At 51.1% G+C, this 27,153-nt stretch overlaps 2 protein-coding genes across 13 annotated transcripts in view; both read right to left on the minus strand.

Annotated features, from left to right (window-relative positions):
* PPCDC (phosphopantothenoylcysteine decarboxylase) overlaps window positions 1-18,424 on the minus strand; it is a 66,783-nt gene extending 48,359 nt beyond the window's left edge. For 3 of the 10 annotated variants that reach the window (XR_010378316.1, XR_010378315.1, XR_010378317.1), the window contains exons 1-4: window positions 18,234-18,403; window positions 14,074-14,282; window positions 2,414-2,509; window positions 1,416-1,544 (exon numbers count right to left, since the gene is read on the minus strand). Coding sequence is in view for 7 of the 10 variants with exons in the window: in XM_031440814.2 (XP_031296674.1) it covers window positions 1,416-1,544; window positions 2,414-2,509; window positions 14,074-14,259 (411 nt within the window). In the remaining 3 variants the exon portion in view is untranslated. Of the gene's footprint in view, window positions 1-1,415; window positions 1,545-2,413; window positions 2,510-14,073; window positions 14,283-18,233 lie in introns of all 10 variants that reach the window. The other 7 variants (XM_010977864.3, XM_010977868.3, XM_031440814.2 and 4 more) reach the window with 6 other exon arrangements.
* Window positions 18,425-19,252: 828 nt separating this feature from the next.
* Window positions 19,253-27,153, minus strand: part of SCAMP5 (secretory carrier membrane protein 5) — a 34,864-nt gene continuing 26,963 nt past the window's right edge. For 2 of the 3 annotated variants that reach the window (XM_064480694.1, XM_064480693.1), the window contains exons 4-7: window positions 23,975-24,131; window positions 22,782-22,883; window positions 22,206-22,323; window positions 19,253-21,943 (exon numbers count right to left, since the gene is read on the minus strand). In XM_064480694.1, the coding sequence (XP_064336764.1) occupies window positions 21,749-21,943; window positions 22,206-22,323; window positions 22,782-22,883; window positions 23,975-24,131 (572 nt within the window). In that variant the 3' untranslated portion in view covers window positions 19,253-21,748. Of the gene's footprint in view, window positions 21,944-22,205; window positions 22,324-22,781; window positions 22,884-23,974; window positions 27,145-27,153 lie in introns of those variants that run through there. The other variant, XM_031440817.2, reaches the window with a different exon arrangement.

Genomic DNA, 27,153 nt, shown 5'->3' on the forward strand with positions numbered 1-27,153 from the left:
AGAAGGAAGGATCCCTTGGAGAAGTGGTCCAGGCTGGCGCCTAGCTCCTAGAAGTCAGTGTGCTTCATCACATCAGCTGGCTGCTGTCCAGCCAGTGGGAAGCCTGGAGACTTGGTGGGATGGTGCTGGTTACACTCAACGCTGACCCACTTAGAGGAAAGTGGCCAGGAGCCTCACCTGCTCCAGCAGCCCTGTCGGCCCTGGCACTAGCCTCACTGGGAAGCCTTCTTGGCAACACTGCCCCTTCTCTGCACTCTCCTACCCCTGCTCCTGCCACACAATCTGTGTGCTGCGCTTCTTCTGGTCACCTGTGCTCTTATTCAAATGAGGCTGAAGTCACTAGTAGCTTCTTTGAGGAGTGCCTTAAGCACACATCAATAAACATATGAGGACACTAACCTATCTGATCCCCCAAAAGCTTGACCCAGCTTTGTTATTCACTTCTTCATCACACTGAACTCCGAAACCTCCTGGCTGTTTGCCAAAGTAAAATTACTAATCATCTCATACCTACAATAAGTATTTATTGAATGCCTACTGCATGCCCAGCACTGTGCAAGGTGGTGACTCCACTGTCAAGCGACTGACTGTATCACACACCAGTGCATACTCTAAAAACCCTCTCCTGCAGAGACTGTGAGCCCTCTGTGTCCTGTGTGTCCCTCAGCACAGGGCTTGGTACCTGGTAGGTAAAAGCTCAATGAATGAGGGAAGTGAGGTGATAAGGGAGAGGGAGGGAGGAGAGAAATCACACCCAGTCTTCCCAGGATGATCACATAAACAAAGGCTCTTTAAGGACAACAGCCTTTGGAGGTCCCTTAGGCCTAAGACAATCTCCACTCTGTACAGCTGGACTTCTCTTCCTCTCCTCCACCTCGTGCCTCTCACCTTTTCTCCTCTCTTCCCCTTTAAGCGTCCCGTAATATACAGGAAAACCGCATCTCAGCCTTGTGGCTAAAGCTACAGGAGAGATAAGCGTGCCTGAGAGATCCATGAGGAAGTAAACACTCTTATCAGATGGCCCATGTGGATATCCAGGTCCCGGTGAGAAGGCAGAGCTAAGGGGGGTTGGCAACAGGGCTGGGCAGGGAGACCAGTGGAAGAACATGGCGAGGGCAGCCCATGAACAAAAGGCAAAGGGAGAGCTGCAGATGGGCGAGGGGCAGGTAAGAGGTGGACAACCTCAGAAGGCACAGCAAGCCAGGTCAACCCATCAGGACCAGGCCTTCTGCCTACTTGCTGGAGCGCAGCCGAGACCTGGTAGGGGTGGGGAGAGGGCAGGGGGGATGGTGTTCAGAGCAAACAGGCCCACCGTAAAGGGATTCCAAGGTGAGAACCTTGTACAGAGGCAGTCTGCAGCTCAGCCAACTGAGAGTGAGGCCCAGGGAGGGAGGAGGGCCCAGGGAGTCACTCACAAGCAAGTTGTCACAGATGCCACTGGCCACCTTCCCCAGCGTATTGGCATCAAGAGGAGCCACCAGCATAAGGTCTGCCCACCTCCGCAGGTCAATGTGGAGAACTGGGTCGGATCGGCACTTCCACAGCTGGCAGAGGGAAAGCAGGGGTCACTGGGCTGGCTACTCTCTCAGTGTGGAGTGGGGAGGGAAGGGCCAGCACAGACAGGTACACTAAGTCAGGCACCTGAGGGAGATCACCTGGGCAACCCACGCCCCGGTCCACTACCATAGTCTCACAGCTAAGCTGGTGAGTTTTGGCCATGGAGCCAACTGCCTGAGAGAATCCAGGCCTGAGGAAACAAACGCCCCTTGTCTCTCTGAGCTATTCCCTTTATGGTTTGGTTTTCAAGAGAACTGACATCTGGCAGGGAACTCCTGGCCTGTCTGCTTGAGGCGGATGCTTGGGTTGTCCAAGCCCGTGGAAGGGCTCTGGGGCAGTGAGAAACGGAGGGGGTGGGGTGGGGAAGATGGCCAGCCAGAAATGTTCTAGGCTGAGAATGTTTAAAAACGCCTGGCAGGGCACCCCTGTGAGGCCCACACTCGATGTCTGGTGACTCGGCCGGTGCCCGCCCCTCTGCGGGAGAGCAGAAGCAGAGCCCAGCAGCCGTGGGAAGTGAGGCACTCTCGACAGCCCCGACGCTGAGGGCCACGTGGACAAGGGTGGTGGGAACAGAGCTCCTCTGTGGTTTCATCAGCCCAGATAAGTACAAGGACATTCAACCTCAGGCATGGGGCCAGCACTGAGCTCTGCCTGGGGTGGGAGGAGACTGCGGGTCTCCTGCAGGCCAGAAGCTAGACAGATGTTTTCCTCATCGCCTCTGCCCAGAGAGCCCTGACCGCTGACTTGAGCCTGGCCTGTCTGCTCGGGCTACCAAGACCATAGGCTGCAGGGAGGACAGTCCTGTCCTGTTGGTACAAACACAACGGAACTCAGCCCTGGGGACCCCAGCACTGACCTCCCATTCATCAGCGTCACTGTAGAGGGTGACAGGAACATCCTGGGGGCTGTAGAAATGTTTGGCTCTCTCAGTTGTGACCACTGCTACTTCCAGCTGTCACCAAGAAAAAGTGGAGGTGGGGAGTGGGGAGGGAAGGAAAAAGAAACTGTTACCAGAGCCACTGGCCTGGAGGCCACACGGGGCCAGACCAGGCAAGAGCATTCTTCATAGCCTGGCTGCGGAGAGGAGCCCCATGTTTGCATAGCTACTTCCGCTGTCACCCAAAGGTCAGGCCCCACCAGGTGCGGCCGTTTCACTGTTTCACTTCCCTATCTGAGGGGCTGCTGAGGAATGAGTCACCAACTGCTCAGCATATATAAAGCTGCAGGCTGCTGCCACTTGGGCAGAAGCAGGAGGGAAGGGAACCCAGGGCAAGAGGGCCATGTAGGCCATGGCAGGCAGGAGAAGCCGCCCAAGGAGGCTCCCAGGTCCTGAGCTCTGGACCACACCACAGCCCTGCCCTCTACAGGCCAAAACACTGGGGAACTGGGGCCCTGCACATGGTGTCTGCGACCATGGCCCAGCAGAAGAGTAGGCAGAGTCCCTTCTCGGACTTGGTACTTCGAGGAACAAAGCCTCATGGGTTCTGGCTGCAGATAGGCTCCAGAAAAACCAAACCTGTGTGCCCTATACTCACGGAGCAAGAATGATGTTTACCTTCCCACTACTCATTTACTAGATAAATGAACAATGCAAACAAAGGGGATGGTTAAGGTGCTTAACAGAACAGAAACAGCACATTAGGTAGTGTGAACGGCACTAGACCAGTTCCCCCAACATTTGTAAAATGAGATGTAGACTAACAAGCAGGCAGAGTAAAGGGGCCCAGGAGAGGCAGCTGGGAGGGAAAGGGTGCAGGAAGTCACGTCTCTGGAGGACATTTATCTCTCAGGGAGCAGTGTCAAGGGGGAAGAGTCAAGGGTGACACTGACTAACCAGAGCAAGGGTCATGGGTGGCAGGGTCCGGGCCAGATATGCTATTTGGCCCGTACGGGGTTATAAACATTTTTAGGCCAATATATACAAATTGGGAGATTTCACACAGAAAATCCAATTTCCTGGCTTCTCCGAAAAAACTGAATGCTCTGGCACTGCTGGGCCCACATTCCTGCTTGATAATGACTCAGTGGTATTGAGTAAAGGCTGACTCTTTGGATGGGGTATGCCCTGGCCAGTTCAGCCTCGTCCCTGCCCCTCCCTATCCTCTCACTGAGGCCCTCCCTCTGCATTTGTTTCCCACCTGCTGTGGGACACTGTTCTGCACAGCACCTAAGAAGAAAGCTGGAATCAGGGAACAGAAGTCTCAGACAGACTGTAGAAGAACTTCAGAAAGTCTGGTGCTCCCAGCTCTACTGAAGAGCTCTCAGACTTGTCCATTCTCCCTTTCACTCCCCCTTGGAATCTACCATCCCTAGAACTTGCACAAAACCTTAAGGACCTTTTTAAAGATCATTTAAATCAAACTCCTACTGAGCACAGGCATCTCTTCTAGGACAGCCCTGAGCAAGTCTTGTCTAGTTCTGAACAAGACGGTAAATGAACAGGGCTGCTGTCCCTCCACAGGACCCAGCCCGGAAGATGTCACAGGACCAGCACAGGTAGGGAGAGCAGAGGAAGGCAGGATGGTGCTGAGACTCATCTTAGACACAAGACGGTAATAAGGTAAGGTATGGCGCATTGTGTGTTAGAAGTAACCACAAGAAGAATAATATACAACTTTCTAACCAACAGAGGAAAATTCAATCTACACAACAAAGGATAGGGAAAGGGAAAAAACAGAAGCAGACAGAACATATGATAAATAGAAAGCGTTAAATAAGATGGCAGAAGTGAGTCCTAATAGAACAGCAATTACAGTAATTATACAATGGGCTAAACTCCCCGATCAAAATTCAGACTCTCATATTGGATATTTTAAAATCCATCAATCACATCAAAATGTGTCTTAAAAGACACATTTAAAACAAAAAGATACATAAAGGTTAAACAGAAGAATAAACTTTTAGTTAAATAAAGTAGATCATGCTGTCCCCTCCCCCCAAATCCACCAAAACAAAAGTAAAAGGATTTTTTTAAAAGTATGAACCACCAGAACAAAAAGAAGACGATAAAAACAAAAACAAAAAAACAATTAAAATATGTCAACACATTTTTGGAAGATGGAAGTGGAATGAGGCATTAGCAGATAAGATCAGATACTTTTTTAAAAACAAACAGGGAACAAAAAAACTCTTAAAAATTAAAATTATAAACAGTGAAATTAAAAATTCAGTGTACGTTTAGAAGAAATCTTCCAGAAAGTGGAACAGAAGCTAAAGAGATAGATAATAGTATTTAAAAAGATGAGAAAATCAGAAGATAACTCAGGAGGTCCAAAAACTGACTAACAATCAGTTGCAGAAAGAGAACAGAAAAACAGAGGTATGAAAATGATAAAAGAAATAAAAGTTCCCAAAACTGAGGAACTCAGAGGTAGGAGCCATCTCTTCTGCCTGCAGGGGTCTGAGAAGGTGACACACTGTTAGGCTCAGGGAACCTGGAGTGTCACGTCCTTGGCACCCACTAGATATCTGTCAATAGAGCCTGAGCCCACATCAGCTCTTCTGGGAGCCACATCCTCCTGCTGATGTACGTGGGGTTTGCAATCAGCAAAACCTCACGAGTTCTTCTCATGCATGCTGCTACTAGACGACAAGCCCCAAACTGTGCCAGCACTGTTACTTTCTCAAATGTAGTCCCTCACATTTCCAGAGCTGGTCCACTGTTTGCTTAGTCTATGAGGAGTTTCTAAAATCTCAATCCTGGTCTTTCTAGCCTGTTCTCAGCCAGCACTACCATCAGTAGCCCCAAGACACAAATCCAAACCATGAACAGAACAAGGTCAAGAGCAGAGCCCTTCCCCAAGGTCCACAGACTAGGGGGTTGGGGGTGGGGAAAAAAAAATCAAGAATGAACCCTTTTCAGGCGTGGGAAGGGATAAATTGGGAGTTCGAGATTTGCAAATACTAACTACTATATGTAAAATAGATAAAAAACAAATTTCTTCTGTATAGCACAGGGAACTATATTCAGTATCTTGCAGTAACCTATAATGAAAAATATGAAAATAATTAGAGGTATGTATACGTATGACTGAAACATTATGCTGTACACCAGAAATGGACACATTGTAACTGAGTGTACTTCAATTAAAAAAGAATTTTTTTTAAATTAAAAAAGAATGAACCCTTTACAAGTAGGATCTTTCACTGATTATAAACGTGCTGACAACATTACCAGGTGGTCCAGGGGGGTATCCTAAGATTCTATCAAAGCCTCATCAAATCCAAAAATACTTTGTCTAATATCCAGAAAAAACAAAACTAAGAACTAAAATTGATACGGCTTGTTCCCAGGGAGCCAGATCAGGCCCCAGTGACAATTTTCTAAGTGCTTTTCTAAGTGCTCACAAGCCTTGTCTAGAGTAATCTGTGGAGCCTACCTGCTTTGCCTTTTTGATAAATGGACATTAGTCATCTCCAGCCCCCTGCCCCTCCGCTGTTTCCTGCACATCCTGTGGGTCACCAACCACAACGTCAGCAGCTCAGGACAGAATCTGCCCAGGTCAGGAGATGAATCGCCCAACTTGGGTTCAAGTGTCTTCTACCACCATGTGTCCTACTTTTTCAAGCTCAAAAGAAAAGACAGAAACAAAATAGGACTCAAGAGTCCCTCCCATTTCTTTCTGTCCACACACCCACTTCCAACATCATACCATTGGCCTCCAGGACCAGGCATTGTTTCATTGTTCCTTCTCCAAATATACGTAACGGCCCTCTTGGTCATCTTGAGTTTCACAGCAAGCTTCGGCTCACTCTAGTGGCCTCTGGACCACATTCTGCCTTCATCTTTGGTTACATGTCCTCCTTTCCATTTAACTGCTTTCCATTCTTCTTTAATAGAGGGCTTCCCAGGAAGCCATTATCAGTTTCCGGCCACTGCCTTCTTTTCCTCACGGGGACCACTTTCATTCCTAAGAGCCTTCCAATCAGCCTGAACAATTTGCCACTTAAGAACACCGCAGTTCATCCTCCTCTGAAATGTGGGAAGCTGCTTCCTGAAGATCTAGTTCCCCTGCTCTCCCCAACTCCCAAATGGCCTGCCAGTCTCCAAGTCAGGATTGTGCCTGGGGCCAGCCTTCAGAAATATTCCCAGCTTGGTGATGGCCCTGTTCAGGGGCTCCCCCCTCCCTCTCAGCTCTACCCTTTCTTTCCCTCTACATCCCCCTCAGTCTCAGCCCCTTTATACTGCTTCCCCCTGACTCCTGAGGACCTCCAACCGGGTGTCCAGGTAAACTTCCCGCCCTGGTCAGTAGCCCCTGCTTGAGATCCTCCCTCTAAGCTCCTCCCCTAGTCTCTCAGTCTGTCCCTCTCTGGCTACCCTCCCAGGTTACAGTCATTGATAAGGAGCTTCTTGGGGTCAGCATCTTTACCTAAAGAGTAATGTGAAGAGTATGTAATGAGCCCATCCTTCCCAGTGCCCCTCCCCTGACCCCTCTGAAGCAGCCATCTCTCCTTGGCAGTGACCCTGACCCCAGTGTTATCCGGCAGGCCCAGGCTAGTTTTTCTGGTTTTAGAGGGATGTCACTTGATCTGATTCATCTGCCTTATTGGCTTTGTTCTTTCAGTTTCATTCATGCTGCCAAAAGGACCTGGGAGGCAAGGACTAGGCTCTGGGTTTGCACACATTAAAAAAAAAAAAAGCATGTTGTGTTACCTTCTGAGACACTAAATAACTTAAGACTATCCACTCATTCACCTTGGCCTTTCCCCCAGCAAATGCTAAGAAGCCTTGGCAGGGCAGAAAACTCCTGAGGACAGAAAGCCTCCTCAGCTTTCTCTTACACCCTCTTGGGTCCTGGCAGGAGCAGGGCTGGACATTACAACAATCTCCTGCACACTACAGAGTTCCTGAAAGGCAGCTCTCTGCTTGGACCCCTGGCAAGACCCCTGCCAACAGCTTTTACGTCTAATATTTTCAGCCTGAACCTCTGTGAGATGTGTGATGTGACCAAGGCTTGGCCGGACCCTATTATTAGGTGCCTGCATTTTGCCTAACATTTATAGAGATTCTTTCCTGAAACCAGTTGGCAAATCTGGTTTCCTTTTCTCTGCTGAAGATGCATCCGAGTCAGCGAAGGGAAATGGAATACAGAATTTGGAAGGATACCCCCACTTCTACTTACAGGCTCCTAGTCTGGCCCAGGCTGCTCCTGGGGCAGACATCAAAGGGGCCTGCGGAGAAGCACTTTCACAGCTACAGGACAAGACAAAGCCCATGGCTTGAATTTCCACCTCCAAACTCATCTCTGTCCTTTATTCACTATAAACATGAGCCAGTAGCACCCCATCCCCAAGATATGACAACCAAAAATGTCCCTGGATATTGTCCAGTGTCCCCTGCGAGGCAAAACTGCCCCAGCTGAGGACCACTACACTACAGAATCATCCAGCAGAACTCGGTAGTGATGCCATGTCACACCTGTGCTGTCCAGTATGGCAGCCTCTAGCCACATGTAACCACTGAGCACTGGAGGTGTGGCTGGTGTGACAGAGGAACTAAATTTTTGGTTTTATTTAGTTTTAATAATTTAAATTTAAATTTGAATGTGGCTAGTGGCTACCATGCTAGATAGCACAGCTCTGGTATATACAACTAAAGGAGAGCCCCAGCTGGAACCCCAGCTGAGCAGCCTGAAAAGAGCAGGTGTTTCTAGTAGGGCCTTTGAGGTGGCGCCACAGGAGGCTGATGAGGACTCTGAAGAGAAGCACCAGCCATGACTCAACCTGTCAGAAGGCAAGGAACCCAGGGCTTTGGTGGCTCAGGTCTCCAGGCTGACACACGCAGCAGAAGACGCTGACATGGGGCCACCCAGAGTTGACAGTGGCAGTGCCCGGGGCCTGCCGAGAAGCTAGCATGCACCTGAGCATGGGGGTGGCAGGTACACTCTGGGTACAGTCAGCACATGGGGCTGGGAGCTGTGGCCTCATCAACAAATCCCCGAGGGAGTCCCAGTTGGCTGAGTGGGTGTCTCAGTGGCTCACAATGATGTTTCCACTTGACAGACACTTGCTGAACCTACTACATGTATGGGGCCAGAGCTGGTAAGGGCTCAGCGTTTCTAACAGGTGCCTGGCCATAAAGCAAGGCAGCAGACAGGCAGGAGTCCACAGCTGCCTAGGGATTCTCATCCTCAGGGCTGTGGTTGGGTGGAGCAGAGAATTCCCATAATTTGAGCTCTAAGATCTGCCCTCCTCAGGTTCACTTGCTGACAGCAGTCAGGAAACCTGGCCTCGAGCCCCAGTTCTGCCAGCCCCTTGGCTGGGGGGAATCTAGGGCGAATTCTTCCTCTCTGGCCTGGTTTCCCCTTCTGAGCCAGGAGCCATTTGGACCACAGGGCCTCCAGGGCCCCTCCAGCTCACTGTGCCATCCCAGCTCTTGTGACCCTTGCCCTTTCCCACCAGGCTCTGCCATTCTTTCCTCTGCCTCCAAACGAGCCTCCTGGGGGAGCTGGTATTCTGGTCGCATGGCCCTTCCTGCCATTCATGCAGGACCAAGCTGCCGATCCCTCTGTGCCCTTCCCCAACTAGAGAAAATTCTCACAAATGGAACTAGAGAAGCCGACTGTAGAAGCTCTCCATGAGGACATTGTTCTGGAGTGTCAGGGAAGGACCCTGGGTGCAGGACCCCTCAGCCCAGGGCTGGCTGCCTCTGGCCAACGGCCTCCGGAGCTTACTCCCTGAAAGAGCAGGCCAGGGAAGGATGGGGCCAGCCAAGCCAGCGGAGGCCCAAATAAGAACGCCTCAGAGAACTACGGCTGAACAGACCAGCTTCCACAGCAGGACCACAGAACAGGCAGGTGGCCCCCACCCGGAAAGAAAGAAAAACCTCAAACCAGGCCTTGTTTCTCCCACTCTCTTTCTTTGGTGAGCATTAAAAAACAAAAAGCATAAAGTTACAAAGAATGTTTTATAATATCTCCACTGAAAGCTGCCCTGACTTTAAAAAATAAAATAAAATAAATATACACAGAGGTCAAAAAATCAAAATTGAATAAAATGACACAAAATGCAAGCCTCCCTTCCTGACCCATCTCTCCACAAGGGTAGCCACCTCCAGGGGGAAGACTGTGGGCAGCAACTCAGCTATGTGAACACACAAAAGGAATCACACTGCATGCCAGCAGCTGGCAAACTTTTTCTATAAAGGGCCAGACACTTTTTTAGGCTTTGTCACAACTATACTCTGTAGTAGCAAGACTGTAGCCAGAGGCAATACTTAAATGAATGGGTGTGGCTGGGTTCCAATACACTAAGGACACTGAAATCCGAATTTGATGTAATTTTACGTGTCACAAAATATTCCTCTTTTGATTTTTTTCAACCATTTAAGAATGTAAATGGTTTACACTGGTATGGCTCGCAGGCCTTACGAAAACAGGCAGCAAGAAGTCTGGCCTGTGGGCTGGTTTGCTAACACCTCACTCCTTTCGCTTATATCCTGAGGATTGTCCCACATCACACAGAGACCCATCCATTCTTCTGACCCGCTGCCTCAGAATCCACTGAGAGGCTGAAATGTAACCGCACCACAGCTCTCTACTGCTGGACGTTTTGTTTCAATATTATAAATAATGCTATAATGAACATCCTTGTACATCTGATGAATTTTCTTACCCTATGGGGTTCAATCCTAGTGGTGAATCAAGGGCTGTGACCATATTTTGGTTTCCTCTAGATATTGCCGAAAGAGTCCTCCAGAAAAGCAGACTTTATTTCATTCTGCGTACGAGCAGGACCTTCTTCCTTCACCCTTAACAGCCCTCAATGTCCTGACAGGCATGCTGGAAACCTACCCTGCTCTAAGCCCATGTCCAGCCAATTCCCTGGTTGGGAGATTCTCTCCACCTTTAGAAACCCTCCTCTGGCTCTCAGCCCTGCGGATGCCTGCCCAGCAAATGCTAGAGAGGTGTCTGTCTTCTCCACAGCGAGAAGGGAGCCAACCAAAGGGCAGAAACCATCAAATTTACGTCTGACAGCTCAGACACAAGCGTGGCCCAATTATGTGACAGTTACCGAACTGCCAAACAGCCATTGCTCCTGCATTCCAGGAATTTCTCAGGCTGCCCTTAGGTCCTACTCTTTTTTTTTTTTAATTTTTTAAAAATTTATTTATTTGCCGGGGGAGGTAATTAGTTTTATTTAGTTAGTTTTTTGATGGAGGTACTGGGGATTGAACCCAAGACAAGACCTCATGCATGCTAAGCATGTGCTCTACCACTGAGCCATAACTTCCCCCTAGGTCCTGCTCTTTTTTGCCCTCACAACTAGAATCTTCTACCACTCAGGCCAGAAGAGGACTTGGAGATGTATCATCTGAGTACCCGGCGCCCACTTCATTGCAGGGATAAGAAAATTGAGGCCATAAAGAAGACCTGACTTGCCCAGAGTCCCAGTGTGAGAAATCCTCTTTGCACAGCGGCCTCTCTTGAGGAAGGGCTGGCCCCCGCTGTCCAAAGCCCCCCACCTCACATAAAGCTCCAGGCTTCTTTGCTAGTGGCCACTCTCCCCACTGCTGGTCTGCGAGGTGTAAGATCAAATCCACCCCTCCCCATCACCCTCTCATAGTCTCTGTGGTCTGGCTCCAAGTCCGCGGTCCCCTGGGAAGCCTGGACACACTGGTGAATCAGCAGTTCTGAGCCAGGTCGTAGATTACCCCACTCCCTGCCGCCCACAGCCCAGCTGCTTGTTTGCTTGTCAAAATCTAGGGATCCCTAGGGAGCTCAGGAAAGCCTTGAGCATGTGAACCCATGACTTAGGCAGAGGGCTGGGAAGGACTGCTCCAAGGGACAAAGACTCCTCATGGGGGTGACCCAGAAGGGGGACAGTGGGGAGTTCAGTACCATTAGGGAGTGTGGGGAAGTGCCAGGGGAAAGGCCACTGTCCGGGGCAATACAAGGCAAGCAGGGATCCCCCTTTGGTGACCAACAGCTCATAAGGACCTCACTGAGCAAACCTAGACTCTTTGGAGAGCTGTCTGCCAGCAGGATGAGAGGAATGTGGGCCCCTCCACATTAGCAGATGGCCGGTGGCTCCCACAGTTCTTCCCACATGGACCGTCTCACTAGCCCGACACCCCACGCCACACGTGGCTGCCCCAAAGGACACGACAACAAGGAGAAAGGAGAGGATGAAGGACAGGAAATAAACACTGTTAAGTGCTTCCTTGTGCCAGGAGCTGTGCTCAGATGCTTGACAACAGCCTGAGGGGATGGGTGGCAGGCATCATCTTTATTTTAAAATGAGAAAAGCAGGCTCCCAGAGACTAAGTCCAGGAGTCTTCCCTCCTAGGTCAGTGCCCTTCTGGCTGCCTGACTTTCAGCTTCAACTCCAGCCAGAGAGGGAGAGCCAAGTCCCATTCCAGACACGGCCTGTCCCCCAGCAGCGGCTGGACTCAAAGGCCTAGGGTGGGCTGGAGAGCCTCGCTGCTTCAGGCAACCCTCTCCTCACACCCGTATAAATGCTGGCTGTGTGGGATGGCAGGAAGCGGTGGAGTTGCCGTTTCCCTCTGCTCTGAGGCTGCCCATCTGTTTCCTGGGATAGGGCTCCCTGCCCCCACCCACCCTCAGTCCGGAAATTCACTTGCTATGGGGCTATGGGAAAAGGGAACTGCATGGTTCCCTCCCTCCCCAGGGGGCGGTAGCAGAGGCTGTCGCTGCAGCAACCCCTTCCAGGCCTCCCACCCTCAAGGCTCTAGCTGGCCAGCTCCTACCAGTGGTTCTGGGGACATGAGGAGGGGACAGGCCAAAGGGGTTACTGCCCCACCAGCATCAGGGCCCAGCCTCAGAGCAGCCACAACACTCCCCTCCCTCTCCTCTTCTGGCCTGACTGGCATCCCTGGCTGCCTGCTTCACTGCTCATTCCAGCCTGGAGGGTGGGGTGAGGGGGTGACTTTCTGGGTAGAAGTTTGTGGAAAGTTTAAAAAAAAAAGAAAAAAAAAGAAAAGAAAGCTTTCCCGCCCGCCTGTGATCTTGACATGGCCATCTACGAATGAGCACTGCCCCCTGCTGGACCCTTTAGGTACACCCACCTGTGCCACCTTGAGTCGGGAAAGCAAGGAAAAGGCACAGCCTGGGTGCCAGCGGCTTAACAACACCTCACAAAACTAGTGTCCAACAACACAGCAGTGTCAAAGGCAGCCTACGGTTCCACAGCATGGTCAAGATTCTCTCCTTAATCGAACTTCGGTCAGGCTCCTTTGAGCCACTTTTTTGACTAGGCCCATCCTTGGGCTTCGTCCTCCAAAGCAAGATTCCTGCTAAGGTGGTTTGGCCAGAATCACCCACCCTCAATTTCTGACCAGCCTGGATATCTCATCAGGCTCCCCGTCCCCCAAAATCCCCCAAATGACATGTGATCACACTGTCAGCAACAATACTGTCAGGATGGTCTTGCCAAAATCCTCCTTACCCCCAATGTTTCCCCTTAGTAATTTTCCATCCAAACTGACCCCCATCTGTTCTTTGGCTGTAAATCTCCACTTTTCCCTGATGTATTCAGAATTAAACCCAGTTCTATACTGAGGTCCTCTTTCCCTTATTGCAATGTTTTTCTGAATAAAATCAGTTTTTCCTACTTTAACGACTTCTGGTTTTTCTTTAATACACCAAATGAGTTTTAAAAGGAAGGGAGCAAAACCACATGGGTTGAGGCAGGACAGGAAGGCTTTTGTGTGAAGTGTTTGTGCAGAATTTGGAAAGGTAGAGAGAAGCAGGGAGGGCAGCACAGCCTGGCAGGGACTGGGCCAAAGCAAAGGTTGTTGGGGTGGCTTTGGGGCAGTGGGAAAGTGACAGACCAACGAAGGGCGGAGGATACCAGACAAGGAAGAGGGGCTATCACCTGCTTGCTTTCACATTGTTTAAAGCCTTGAAGTTTTCCCACAAAAGAATCTGCCCCAGAACCCCAATATATAAAACTGATCAAAGTTGAGGTGATATTTCCAAGCACAGGGTGTTAAACTCCCCTATCCTCAACACACTTTGGTGACCCCTGGGCATCTCTGAACACCTGAAGGAGCAGTTTGACACCAAGAGCTGCAGGTAACAGGGAGCTCTGAAGGTTCCAGCATGTTTGGACCGACAGGACAGTCATAGTATCTAACAAGGAAGGAGGATAGAGCTGTGGTGTCCAGGATGGATTGAAAGCAGAGGCAGGGAGCCCAAAGCATCAAGGGGGCACTGAGAACTCACCGCAATTCTGCAGCCAGCCCTTCTCCTCTGCCAGGACCTCAGGGAATCTCAAGGTCAGTGTTTGTGAACCCCAACCCTCCATTCACCACAGCGTTCCTTTCCCAATCTCCCCTCATCCTCTGTCTACACTATCTAATCTAGTTCCTAGTTATAGTGTCCCTCTGGTCTCTGTTTCCTGCGTCCCCCATATACCAATGCCCACAGAGGACTCCCACAAACACCATGATTAAGAAAAAGAAATCCCCATGAACTACACAAAAATGGGCCGGCCCCAAGAACATCAGCTCTCTAACGCCAGAGGCTGCCATGCTTGTCCAGTACAGATACTCACACCAGGAATGTCCAAAAGCCTTGACACCAAAAGAGGCAACTTCAGGGCTGCAACACTCCCAGTGACACCCACGAGGACATGGAACCGTCTCTCCTCCAAGGGTGCAGCAGCTGAACACGTGGCCTTTGGTTTCACGTGGGGTCTGGTGGCTTCGAGTCCTGGAAGCCCGCCACAACTGGGCTCCATAAAGCTCTGTTAGGATTTAGGATCTGAAAGCAGAACAAGGGGTGCCTGCTTCATTCATACATTCGACCAAAATATATTGAGCGCCTGTGTTAGACCCTGGGGTTCCTGAGGGGTCAGCAGTCCCAGGTTCTGTGAGCACACAGTCCAGAAGGCCAGTGCCGTGGGGAAGGTCTACACTAGGGCTGTGCTGCCCAGGAGTAACTAACCGTCTAAGGAAGTCAGAGACCAATGAATGGAGTGGAGTGGAGTGGAGTGGAGTGGGGTGGGGTGGGGTGGGGTGGGGTGGGGTTGGGTGGGGTGGAATAAAATAAAAAAATAAAATAAAATAAAATAAAATAAAATAAAAAATAAAATAAAATAAAATAAAATAATAAAATAAAATAAAATGCAGGTCGAGTCCTGCAGGACGAGGAAGTTTTCCCAAGAAAGAAGGAAATAACTTTGCAAGAAGGAGCAATCTTGCAGAGGTGAAGAGGCCTGAAGGAGGGTAGCAGTTTTGGGAAATACAGAGTAGCTTAGCAGTGAGGCTGAAGTGTGATGAGGGGAAGGAGGGGGACAGGAGGTAAGGCTGCAAAATCAGGTCAAGGGCTTAGTGTCAAGACCAGTGAGGGCCAGGGTGAGTTTTCATTTGAGAAAGACGGTGTGGGGGCAGGTGACAAGTATGGAGGGGGCCCTGGTAGTGGAGAGACTGGAGGGGGCAGGGGAAGGAGCCACTGCAGTGGGCCAGGCTGAATTTAGAGTGGCAGGACAGGATAGGCTCCAGGCACGCCTGTGAGGTGGATCCCTAGGCAACAAGGGGGCTTGGGTGCCCCAGGGAGCTAAGAGATTTGCCTGTCTGACCCCACTCCCACGGATTAGACTGGGCACCACCCTACAAATCCAAGGCCGAGACAAGCAGAATAAGGATGAAGGCCACCACATGAAATCAGTAGCTCGGTCTCTTCCTCTGTCCTCAGATGTTGCTAGAAGTGAGCGTCCATGACAATGTGGCTGATGGACACATGAAAACCTACACTCTGGCCCACTGGGCCAGCAAAACGTACTCACTCCATCAGCAAGAACCACATCTAGCACCAAGCAAAGGAATTGTGGAAGACACTGCTGCTGCCTTCAGGATATCTGTGCATGAACTGAGAAGACAGGAATCACACCTGAAATCATTTGCAATGGGTCTTTCTCTGGGAGGCACCTTTTTGGTGATCACTGATTCAATCTGTACATTAGTTTCCTTGCCTCTCCCTCTCCACTTTCCCACCACCACTGCCACCAGCAAGCTCCCTAAACATGTGATCAGGTTTAAACACCAACCACCAGACAGGTATTGGGCCCTTGATAGGTCCTGAACATCTGCTGCATGAATAATAAATTGTACCCTCTGAAGCAGAGTGGGGCAGAGAACAAAAGCCTGGCCTGTGAATCAGAAGCCCTAGGCTCTGTCCAGGGTTGTGCTCCTGACCTGGAGTGTGACCTTGGCCCAGGGTAACTCCCTCCCTGAACCTGTCTCTTTGTCTGAAAGATACAAAGATAGGACCAGGTGATCTCTGAAGCTCCTTCCAGCAGAAACCTTCTGAGTTAATGCATGAAAGACAGGGGACTCTCTGTACAAGGGGATCCTGGGAGATGCATTCAAAAAGGGTAGAATCAACAAGGGGAAGGGAGACCAAAGCAGACCCCGAGGAGGAAGTCGGGTGAGTCACCCAATGGCACGTATGTGGTGCGCGCACACAGGGGCTTCCTCTTCACTCCACAGGCCCCTGGGCTCCTTAAGGCCTTTTTGCCCATTATTTGCCTTCAAGACTCAGGCACACGCCCACATGAGCTCAGGATCATGTTTGGGTCCATTATCCTACTCCTACCTGGAAGGATCTCCCAGGAGCCCAGACTCTTCACAACAGAGGTTAAGCACAGGCCATAGACCGTAGAGCATGACTTCTCTCAAAGTTCTATTTGCCAGAGATCTTAATCTCTGCTCTATGTCAGGGCCTCAGCCAGGGCCACACTTGCCCAGAGCAGAACTGGGTCTGTCTACTCCAGGGCCTGGAGAGCCCTGTTAGCAACCGACAAGGTCTAGAGGTTCCATCAGCCAGCTTCTTCCCAGAACTAATCAGCATGCTAGTTAGCATTCACAGGAGGTGATAAAGGGGAAACTTACCTGCCAGGTCCCAAACCTTGACCCTGCCCCACCCCAGACAACTGGTGCTAGGACAGGTGATTCCTGCAAAACCAGAAGCTGAATTTAATCTCTGCAGCCCTTGAACCTGATATCAAACTGTTATCATTCCTAAGGAATAGGTTACTGAAAGCAGTCAGATAAACTTGGGGCAGGAATCCATGTTGGTGACTTTAACTCCTTCCCCATGGCAGGTGGTACAGCCCAAGACTTACTATGTAGACTGCTGAACAATCTTTGTTAAGGACCAAAGCCTACCTACCTTTCTAGAAAAAGGGAGGGGTGGGTGGTGGGTGGGTGGGCTAGGAAGGGCATATGTACTTAAGGAATAGAAAGTGGATAATCTGACCAACAGCTGAAAGCAAAGTCAAATCAGTTCAATCTGACAGTTCCATGGAGGGTGAAAGGTGGCAGGAGTTCTTTATGTTTACTCTCAAAAAAAGATAAAATCCGAAACCAGTAAGTCTGTTTACTCTACCCAGGCCCTGTTAGAACCATCTATTTGCAAAGCCAAGGTACTGTGGACAGCACCTCATTTTCCTGGGCTCTGCTGGACTCACAGGAATTCTTGAGTAGCAGAAAGAGTTGGCAGGCAGAGAGGTCATGGGGCTAAAGGCTGTGATTACTGTGATTACCCAGGGTACCAGCCATGCAGGTAGCCACAAGCATGCAGCCACAGCCAGACAAATGGCAGCTTCTCTTGTCCTTTAGAAAGACAGGGCCAGACAGAGTAGAGAGCTTCAGTTTGTGGCAGGCTTGTGATGTGTAAATCTCTTTCTCTGATGAGTTTAATTAGGGCAGAGATAAAGGTTTCAGAAATACCTGCGACTCACAGTACAGGCACCTGTGGAGCCAGGGCAGAACCAGAGCTAAAAAAGAGCCAGCTGGGGTATGAACCCAGCCCAAGACAGGAACAATGAGGAGCGGGAGCCTGGGACCAGGCAGAACCAAACTCAGGGGTGGGGGCAAGGGTGAGTGGGTGGGCAGGGATTCATTAAGAGCTTGAATCCTTTAGCCTAAAGTCAAAGTTCCTCACTACTGGCCCAAGGCTTCTGCTCTGGCCTCATCTCCCACTAGAGGCAGGCATGCTTGACTCTGCTGCTCCTGGAATCCCGTTAGGCACCCCTTCTCAAGGCCACATGTTGGGGATATATAGATACATATTACATTCATTCACATTCATTCACACACACACACACACACACACACACACACTAGCAAGGGAGTGTCACAGTACTGCCACCTCTCAGCCACTGGGAGAGATGTGGAAAACTCCTGCTCCAAGACACCCACCACCTTCCCACCTTGCAACTCTCTCCTGCCTATTAGCTGGCCTGGGCCTCCAATACTTCAAAAGACAGTTTTCTCTGACAACAGTTGGCCTCACTCTCATTTTTAAATGCCACTCAGCACTTTTAGGGGAGCTAGGGGATAACTGTAACATCTCAGGGCTTTCCTTTCTCTATTTTTACCAACTTGTAAAGTATAGTTTGTACTTTGGACAGCCCCCATCCCTTTTTGGAAGCAGGCTCATGGGGGTTTTTGGTCTTTTAAGGCAAGCGTTAAGTGTGGGGAACTGAGAGGGCCGCCTTTTAATCTAGATTAAACAGCTCCGGACAACCGCAGAGGACCACAAGCCGGGGTGGGAGGGCACAGAAATCCCCTACTTCAGGCGGGAGACGGGAAAAGGTCCCTAAGGCTCCGGTCCCACAGCCTCCACCGCCCTGACACACCACACAGCCGCACACCCGCTGTGGTGAGCAAAGCTTCTCGGGTACCGATAAGAAAGTGAGGTCACACGTACACGTACACACGGAAAATGAGGTCACGCACACACAGCCGCGGACCCGAAGTCGCCAAAGAAACTTCTGCAGCCTCCCGCCCGGTCCGCCGCGAGAAACCAGCCTCCAACAGCCCCCTCGACTCCTCACCCGCGCCGGGCGCTTCTCGGGAAAACCCTCAAATATCGCGATATCTCAGCCGCCCCTCCCGCTGATCCTGACTAGCAACGTCACCAGAGTCTACGGGACCGCACAGCCTTCTGGAAGTCGTAGTCAACTTCGCCTTCTGGGAGTTGCAGTCCACTTAGAGGTGTACTGCCTCCTCCCCACTCCATCCCCAGCCCACACTGCTCATCACTGCGGCACTCAACACTGAATATTTACTGAGCCTCTTCTGTTTTAAGTGCACAGGATACAGATATAAATCGGACTCTTCCCTGCTCTTGAGACAAACAAGGACACACAAAAAAATTAAATAAGGTGCAGGAGGAAGCAGAGCAATTAGAGGCAGGGAAGCCCTCTCAGAGGAGTCACTTGAGGTGAATCTTGAAGGATGACCAGGAGCTTAGATGAGTGCCAAAACAGCCCTCCAAGTGAACACAGCATTGGCAAAAGGAAAGCAGCAGGAGAAATCACACTGGATACACTCCCTTGCCTTCATTCTCCAGCATCCACAGGCCCCCTGATCAATCCCCTTGTGTTCCTTGAGGCCACTCCATCAGCTGCTGGTCTCCTTCAATGGGAGCGAGATGGGACCCTCTGTGCTACACTCCTGCCCTTGTGTACAGTGACCACCTGGACCAAAGCACTCCTCACCCACTGATACAGCCTTCTACTTCTTCCTCAGGGAACTCAGAACTCCTCCTAACAGGCAGGAGGCCTCTGTGGCAGTTTCAAGGCTGCCTCAGAGAAAGAAGCACACAGAGGTGCATGACTTTTGACCTCTGGGAATGACAGGCCACACACCCACTTGACCCACCCGACCTCCATGCCCCACAGCCCACAGTGAGGTCCACACAAAGACACATAACACAGCAGGACACAGAGGGCCAAATGTTCCCTTTATTAAGGTTCATTCAGTTACCACAGACAGACACATTGGCTCAGGCAGGTCAACTGCCAGTTGGAGAATGGTCTGTGTCTCCCAGAAACAAGGAGGAGCAGTGGGCACCCACAAAATGCAGAAGCTGGTCACAGGCTGGCCGCAAACCTGAGGATTCCCAGACTGACCTGGGCCTTCCTCCACCCCACCCTCAAGCCAGACCATCCAGCAGAGATGAATCTGTGCCCAGCACCCACCTCTCAGACTGGTTCCCTCCCCAGGAAAGTGCATAGTTGCCTGGAGATGCAGCATCCCAGGGCCTGGATAAGCTGGGCCACACACAGATAGCAGGTCTTCCCAAGGGCAGAGCCAGGGCATGGCCATTTAGGTCTGAGCCAGGAAAGAGGAAAGGCAGGTAGGACAGGAAGTTGACTGGATGTAGCATCCAGCAGGTCAAAGATGCTGGGCTGGCAGCTGGACCATAGGCCTCCTGGAGCCCCAGAGACTAAGAGAAAGGGAGCCAGAGGCCTGGGCTGCAGGAGAGGAAAAGGGAGGAAGAACCCAGACCTCAGATCAGTATTCAGGTACTAGGGGATGTGCCAACTGCTTTCCAGAGAGAATGTGGTAGAGAGAGCTGATCACAGTCTGGCCCAAGCCTAAGGGACCATTAGGGAGAGAGCTTTCCAGAGGCCCTGGCTCCTCCTGCAGGAAAGTAGAGTACTGGAGCTCAAAGCTCAGGATGGCACCTGAGTCCAGGTGTTGGGTTCTAAGCAGGAGCCAGCCCAGAGTAGCCAGGCGGGGCTTGGTTTTTCAAGCCAAATAACCTAAGTAAGAGGTGGGGGCAGTGAGTGAGAAATGGGCAGCTGCTCCTTGGTTAAGAACCCACCCTCCTCCAGGCCTCCGAGAGAGCCAGGGCCTCTACCAGCAACATTCCCACAGTGCTTGGAAAAGAACAGCCCTACAGGTCTGCAAGCACAGTCCTGGAAGGGAAACGAGTTCTGACAGGGTGAGGAAGGGCAAAGAACCAAGTCTGATAGGCAGAGGGCAGCAAGTAATCTTGATTTGATTAAAAAAAAAAAAAAAAAAAAAAAAAGAGCCATAGAGCCTCCCCTCCCACCTAGCCTCGCCTGAACTCCCACTCTGGCCACTGTGCTCGCACACAGGGTTGGGCCTGTGCTTCTTCCTGGGCCTTGAGTTCAAGTGCCCAGAACTGCCCTATGACCAAGAGCAAGCTGGGGGTGGGGGGGGACATGATCCCCTCTCACTGGGCCCTGCCTGCCTTCTCCTCTGATCTTCCCTCCAGGCCCAACCCTCTGAACCTGTCCCTTCTATCAGGCCCAAACAGAACAGCTATTGCTCCCAGGAATCCAGTGGTCATTCAGACACCTAGCACCTGCCCAGTGGGCTGGGGCTAAACATATGTCCCCAGGGGCCAGTAACTATTCACATACCCTCTGTGACAGCTGCACTTTACACCTGAAATTGCCTGGACACCACCCAGATCTTCAGGAAAGGCAGTGGACTCTGTCCTCATGGATGGCAGGTGCCACCTAGCGCACAGTAGGGGTAGGGTAGGAGAACTGGGCCACAGAAGCTGGGAGTATGGGGAGGGATATAAGCAGAGGGGCTCAAGGGGGCTCTGGGAAGAGGAGCGGAAGGCAAGGCAGGGAAGAGAGGAATCTGCCTTGCATTTCCATTCCCTGGGAGTCAGATCCCCAGGTGGGCTCTGCAACTCTGGCTGTGTGCCCTCCCACATCGAGGCTAAGGCCCAGCTCCCCTGGCTGCTTCCTTGTTCTGGGAATGGGCTCAGCCTCAGGAGCAGAACAACTGGGACACTCAGCCTTGGGGAAGACAAAGAAAAGCCACATGGAAAAGAGAGAGACCCTGGGCAGAAGAGACCACAGGAGTGTGACAGCAGGAAGAGAGGAGGGGAGGAGGAGTTTGAGGAGGGAGAAACCTGGATGAGAAGGAGCAAGGGAAGCTCCCCTACAGGTCCCACCCTCCCACCTACCAACCCCATGAGCGCTAAATACTGTTGCTTCCTAGTAAGACCAAAAGTGGGAACAGTTTCAGCTCATAACCCTGGGGAGGGGGCCAGCCTCTCTGCTATGCTTCCCCCTGCCCCATGAGAGGTCTCTGGGCCAGGGTCAGAGGGGGCAGCCTGGTGGGGGGGAGCTGGTTTAGTTCTAAACATACGTCTAGCACCACAACAACAGAGACTTCCACTGCACACCGTTCACAAGGGGACACAGACACAGCTACCACTGCACGGGACAGCTCCACGTGCAGCCCTCAGCTCTCAGGGTGCTGAGAGCAGAATCCAAAAGGTGCGGGGAGGGGATGTACATATACAGATATATATAACTCTGATTCTTTGTACAAAGTGGGGGAGGAGAAAAAGGGAAGGGGGAACCCTGCTTGGTCACCACAATAGACCATGTGGCTTGAACCCCCGTCCCACCGGCCCCTAGCCAGCGCTCGGTAGGCTCAGCTGGTTCACATCTCATTGGAGTACGTGTAGTTGGGAGTGGCAGAATACTGAGTCTGCGGTTGATTCATGGCACCCTGCGCCGCCCCCATGGCTGCATTCTGGGCCGCCTGCTGCACGTGTGGGTTCTTCCATGCCCCTGTGGTCCACTCCTCCTGAGCTTTGCTGAAACTCCCCCCACTTCCCCGATAGAATTTATGAACCTGTAGGAAGAAGAGCACAAAGAAGCGTTAATCAAAGGGAAGAGGCAGCGCATCCAGGAAAGGTGTGGGAGTCAGAAGTAAGTCATTGTAAAAGCCAGTTCTCCCTCCCACCATGCCCTGTGCACTAGGAGAAAAGTCCACCAAGCCATTCCAGAGTGAGTCCCTTAGAGACCTCTGGGTCCTCCTGTAACCTGGAAGAAGGGCTGTTACAGATTATAGTCCCTTCTCAACACCACCCTCTCGCCCTTGAAGTGACACATACCATGCTGAGGGCGATGAAGGAAAAGACAGCCATGACCGTGAACATGACAGTGGGAATGAGCATCACCACCGCTGAGCCAATGTTCGTTCCGAAGAAGGAGATGGTGGCGATCCAGCCGCTGCAGAAATAGGCCAGCTGTGGGGCTGCCTGGTATGGTGAGGGGTATCCAGGAGCCACCCCACTATAATAAGTGACTATCCCATAGTCACAGGGAGAGACCATATCATTGGATGCAAAGGGACCATCTTACTGATCCTTTTATGAGTGGGCCTGTGTCACTGGTTCAGGAAGAACTCTTGGCTCAGGAAACAAGCTCCTGAGACATAAGGGTTCCTTCTTTCAGGTTCTCCCATGATGCTTGAGGCCCCTCAGCACCCCTAAAAACCACTGCAAGGTTCTCCTTCCCATCTCATGCTATGGCCATGTCTACTAAACTGTCCTGAATCCTCTCACACTTGCAATAACTCATGGTGTCCCCACAGGCTAGGCAGCTTAGCACACAGAAGTAAGCAAAGGACACACCCCAGGTGCCAACCATGCCAGCCCTGGGTCAGTCCAGACACCGCAGGCTCTTACCAGACACCCCAGCCTGGGATGCCCACGGCTTGGATGATGCTGATGACCAGCTGGGCCATGAAGGTGAAGAAGAAGGCCATGAAGCTGAAGGAGCTATCGGTCCTGCAACAGAGGAGATGGTTCCTGTCACCTGGGCAGAGGGCCAGGGCTTCCCTGCCTTCAAGATCTCCAAGCTCTTGCAAGTTTAAGTGAGTACAGAGGGGACAGAAGACATTCAAAGGCCTTAGTTGAGAGGCCAAAATGGGACAGTGTTTACTCATCTTTGCAAGTTTCCATGTGTTAGGCGTGTGTGTGCAACATTACACAGAGAGATCTCATAAATGGACCACTCACTGGTACATGGATGGTTGGCCCCACTGGCACAGAAACAGATGGGCCCACTGTGGCAGGAATAAACGGTCCCATTGTCAAAGGGCTGAACAACCCTACTGGCACCAAGACACCTAGCTCACCACTACATGGATGGATGGACCCATAAGCTCAAAGATGGAAAGTACCGTTGGCACAAGAACAGACACCCTATTGGCACACAGATGGATGGGTCCAATTGGCAAAGATATTTGAGGCCCCATGGCACTGAGGCGGATACTTTATTGACAACTAGACTGAAAGCCTTTTTGCCCACTGGCACAAAGACCAAAAATCCCATATGACACAAGGTAGACACCCAGTGGCACCAAGACAGCTAGCCCTACTTATACATGGATGGGTAGTCCCTTTGGCACAGAATTGGACGACATCATTAGCACATAAATAGTGTCAGTGAGCATATGGATAGCTTGTTCCACTGGCACGTGGATAGATGGTCCGCTTGGCATCAAATCAGCTAGCCCCATGGGTACAAGGATGGGCAGCTCCATCAAGACAAGTGGCCCCATTGGCAAAATTTATCATGCAGCCAGCTGCCTGGGGAAGGCAAAACAAAAATAGGCCTGGTCTCTGTGTTGCCCCCACCCAAAGGCAGAGTGAAGAAGGAAGGAACTAAGAGGAAGGCTCTGACTCACAGCCCTCTTACTCCAGCCTAGGGCTGCCAGGAAGCCTAAATCCTATCTTGCAGTCTAGCTGAGGGTAAACAAAGGGAAAGTGAGTTTGGCAGAATGGCCCCCCCAAAAAAAGTGAGAAATTATGTAGAGAAGAAGCAGGAGATAGGCAGAGATAGGATTAGGAGCTGGGGTTCAGCACCAGTCACTTACTTGAAGGCCTTGTAAATGGGCCGAAACCAGCAGACGTAGGAGCAGGGTGTGAAGAGGATGAGCCAGAGAAAGGCGAGGCCAAAGTTGGTGGCTCCCCCACCTCCGATCAGCCACGCGAGACAGCCCACCAGGTTCACGGCCAGCGTGACGCTATTCACTGCAGACCCAGGAGCCCATGCACACACAGAGACAGACACCAGACACACACACAGATGCCCAGGCCCATGCAGAAATACATGAGCGCACGGACATGGACACACACACACATAACTCAACACAGACCCGCAATCAAACACACGCAAACAGCACAAGCACAGAGATGCAGACACACACAGACACATGTGCAAACCGCATTTATACAGATTCACACCCACAGTCCACGTCAATGAATACACACACACAGATACATGAGACACACATACACATACACACACAGAGGAAATAAGGCTGTAAGAAAGAAAACTGGAGGCCTGTCAGACCAACCCCTCCCCACACCCATTCCTAGGGATTTGAGAAATCTGGAGAACAGAGTATCCAGAGCAGGAACCCAGAGCCTCAGCCCAGCAAGCCCTGCTGAAGGGCCCCAAAGCCTCGGTGTGGTAGAAATGCTCTTCTCCTTATAAGAACAGCCTCAGCCCCTGCCCTCCCAGACCCACAGCAATCACCATGCCCAGGGCACAGGAAGACCATCTTCCATCTTCTCTTGCAAAGTAGGGCATGAAAAGAGGAAAGTAAAGGCCTTGAGGAAACATCTCTTCAAGCTATTGTACCATCTGCCCCACATTTAAATGGGGCAGGCAGCAGGGGCTAGGATCTCAGTCTTTGTTCAATTTCTTGGACAACTATCATGCCACCTCTTCCAAGAAGCCTTCTTTCACTACTGCAGCCTTATTCATCTCCCACAGACCTCCTTACTGACCTCCTGCAGACTTGGGCTGCTCCCATGGTTCCCCAAGTACAAATCCCAGCCCATCAACCAAACTAGAAGCTCCCCAAGAGTGAGATCTAGGCTCCCCCTCCTCTGTGCCCACATAAGCTAGCTGAACCTTGGACTCACAGTGTCACTGAGTCACAGCCAGCAGGAGCCGCAAGTCTCCTCACCTGATGCTGGCACTAACACACACCCAGGGTATCTGACTTAAGGGTGCTCCCTTCCTCCAACATTAGACTCAGTCCCTTTAAGGCCCCACAAAGACTTGCCGAATAAACAAAGGAAGGCGGGCTTAATCTTGGCCTCAAACAGCCAGGCATCTCTGGTCTTGGCTTCTGAATAGAACCCTCAAGCATCTCAAGGGTTATATACATTTCCTTGGGAGCAAAGCTTCTGGGAGGCACCTAGTGAGGACTTAGGAAGCTATTTATAGCCCTTAAATCCAGCTCCTGGATGAGATCTTCTCAGGGGCAGAGTTCCCAGAGCCCAGGGTCAGGTGAAGTACTCCCCAAGTCTGGCCCCACAATGCAGTCACCTGCATGGGTACACCCAACTCAGGGCTCCTCAAAACAAGGGTGAGCATTTCTTCCTGCGTGTTTCAGCCGTATTTCCTCCATCTCTGTTTATTGCCCCCCAATTTTCTAGAATCTTGGTGTTCTCCCTGATTTTATTTGCTCTTTACATAGAATAGACATTAACCTGTTCTTAGACTGGTTTATATCTCTCTTCTCAGTCCCACCTCTCTCCCGCACACTTGATCTACTGCTCCGGCTGTAATAACTCTACTCTTTGGAGCAAATATACATTGACTTGGCCACTCTCTCTCTAGCCATCAGCTTTTTTTCTATCTCCACTTCTCTCTTTGTCCAGCTTAGAATCATAATTTATCTCACTCATTTTCTTATTCCCTCCCCTGCCTTGTCTTCTGGTCACACTCACTCTGGATGAACACAATTCCCACCTACCTGTGCTGAATGTCGCTAGGGAAAAACTAGCCCCAAAGAGAAGCTTGGTAGGACTGTAAACTCATGGCAGCCAACCTCAGATGGACCCTGTGCATGACTGACCCAGATATCTTAGGGATCATGTTTCTTTGGATAGTGTCCTCACCCTCTGTCCACAAATGTGCCCTCATTCTAATCCCGCTCTCCACAAAGCTCCTATCCCCACTGTCCATCCTATTTGGTGGGGAAAAAAATGGGAGCCATCAGAAGCAACCTCCTCACTCTATTCCCAATATCTACAGACCTACCTACACCTGCCCCATCCCTTCCTTCACTCATGTTACATGGGGAAAGATTCCTTCTCCACCCAAAAGCCAAGCTGGGACTTGACAATGAGTCTGTCCCTATATTCTTTCTACCATTTTATGAAGGACCTACCACAAAGACAACATTCTTCACCACCGTCCTGGCACAATCACTCATCTCCCCAGGTAAGCGCAGGCCTGACTCAAGGCAACATCACACGTGGCAGACCCTAGCTGTGGTCACCCTGCAGGTGTCTGGGATTTCTGGGGGCCATTGCCCAGCACAGGACAGCCAGCTTGCCTCCTTGCACATGCCTAAAAGGTACCTTTGACCAGGGCTGGGCACAGCCAAGCCCCATCCCCCTAGCATGACACCTTTCCCACCAACCTGCCACAGACGATTAGAAACGAGGGCCTTTAAACTCTTGACGTCAAAATCTTAGAACATTGGAACTCTGGACTTTTAACACTGAGCTACAGGAACCACAGCGATCACTGGGCCAATACCCTCTTTTCTACAAATAAGGATCCTGCTGCTTGGGAAGAGGAGGGACCAGCCAGCCCAGCTTGTTCCCATATGTCCTAACTCCGAGCTGAATGTGCTTCTTTTTGAGCAATTTTCCAAAGAAAGCAAGAAAAATGAGGTTTTGAGGGAAGGATTCCTCTCCAAATTCAGAATCCTGAGGCAGTCACCAGAGGTTCCGGAAAACTACTCCAGTGGGAAGGAGAAGGGAGAGGAAGAAGAGAGGGATTAACACCGCAGACAGAGACCCCCACCTGGATGCTCTGTGCATGGGAGATAGGGAGAGCTGGGGAGCTGAGGGAAACTGAGGCCCAGGAGAGGAGCCTGCAGGAGTCAGGCAGGGAAAGGCTTACTGGTCCACGCAGATGCTGCAACTGGAGCTGGAGGACACTGGGCCTGCGGGCACCCCTCCCCCACGATGTCCATCCCTACCAGCCCTCCCTCCTCCTCCTCCCCCTCACAGCCCACCCCAACCC

Source organism: Camelus dromedarius, chromosome 29 (genome assembly GCF_036321535.1).
Source record: "Camelus dromedarius isolate mCamDro1 chromosome 29, mCamDro1.pat, whole genome shotgun sequence".
Classification (NCBI taxonomy): domain Eukaryota; kingdom Metazoa; phylum Chordata; class Mammalia; order Artiodactyla; family Camelidae; genus Camelus; species Camelus dromedarius.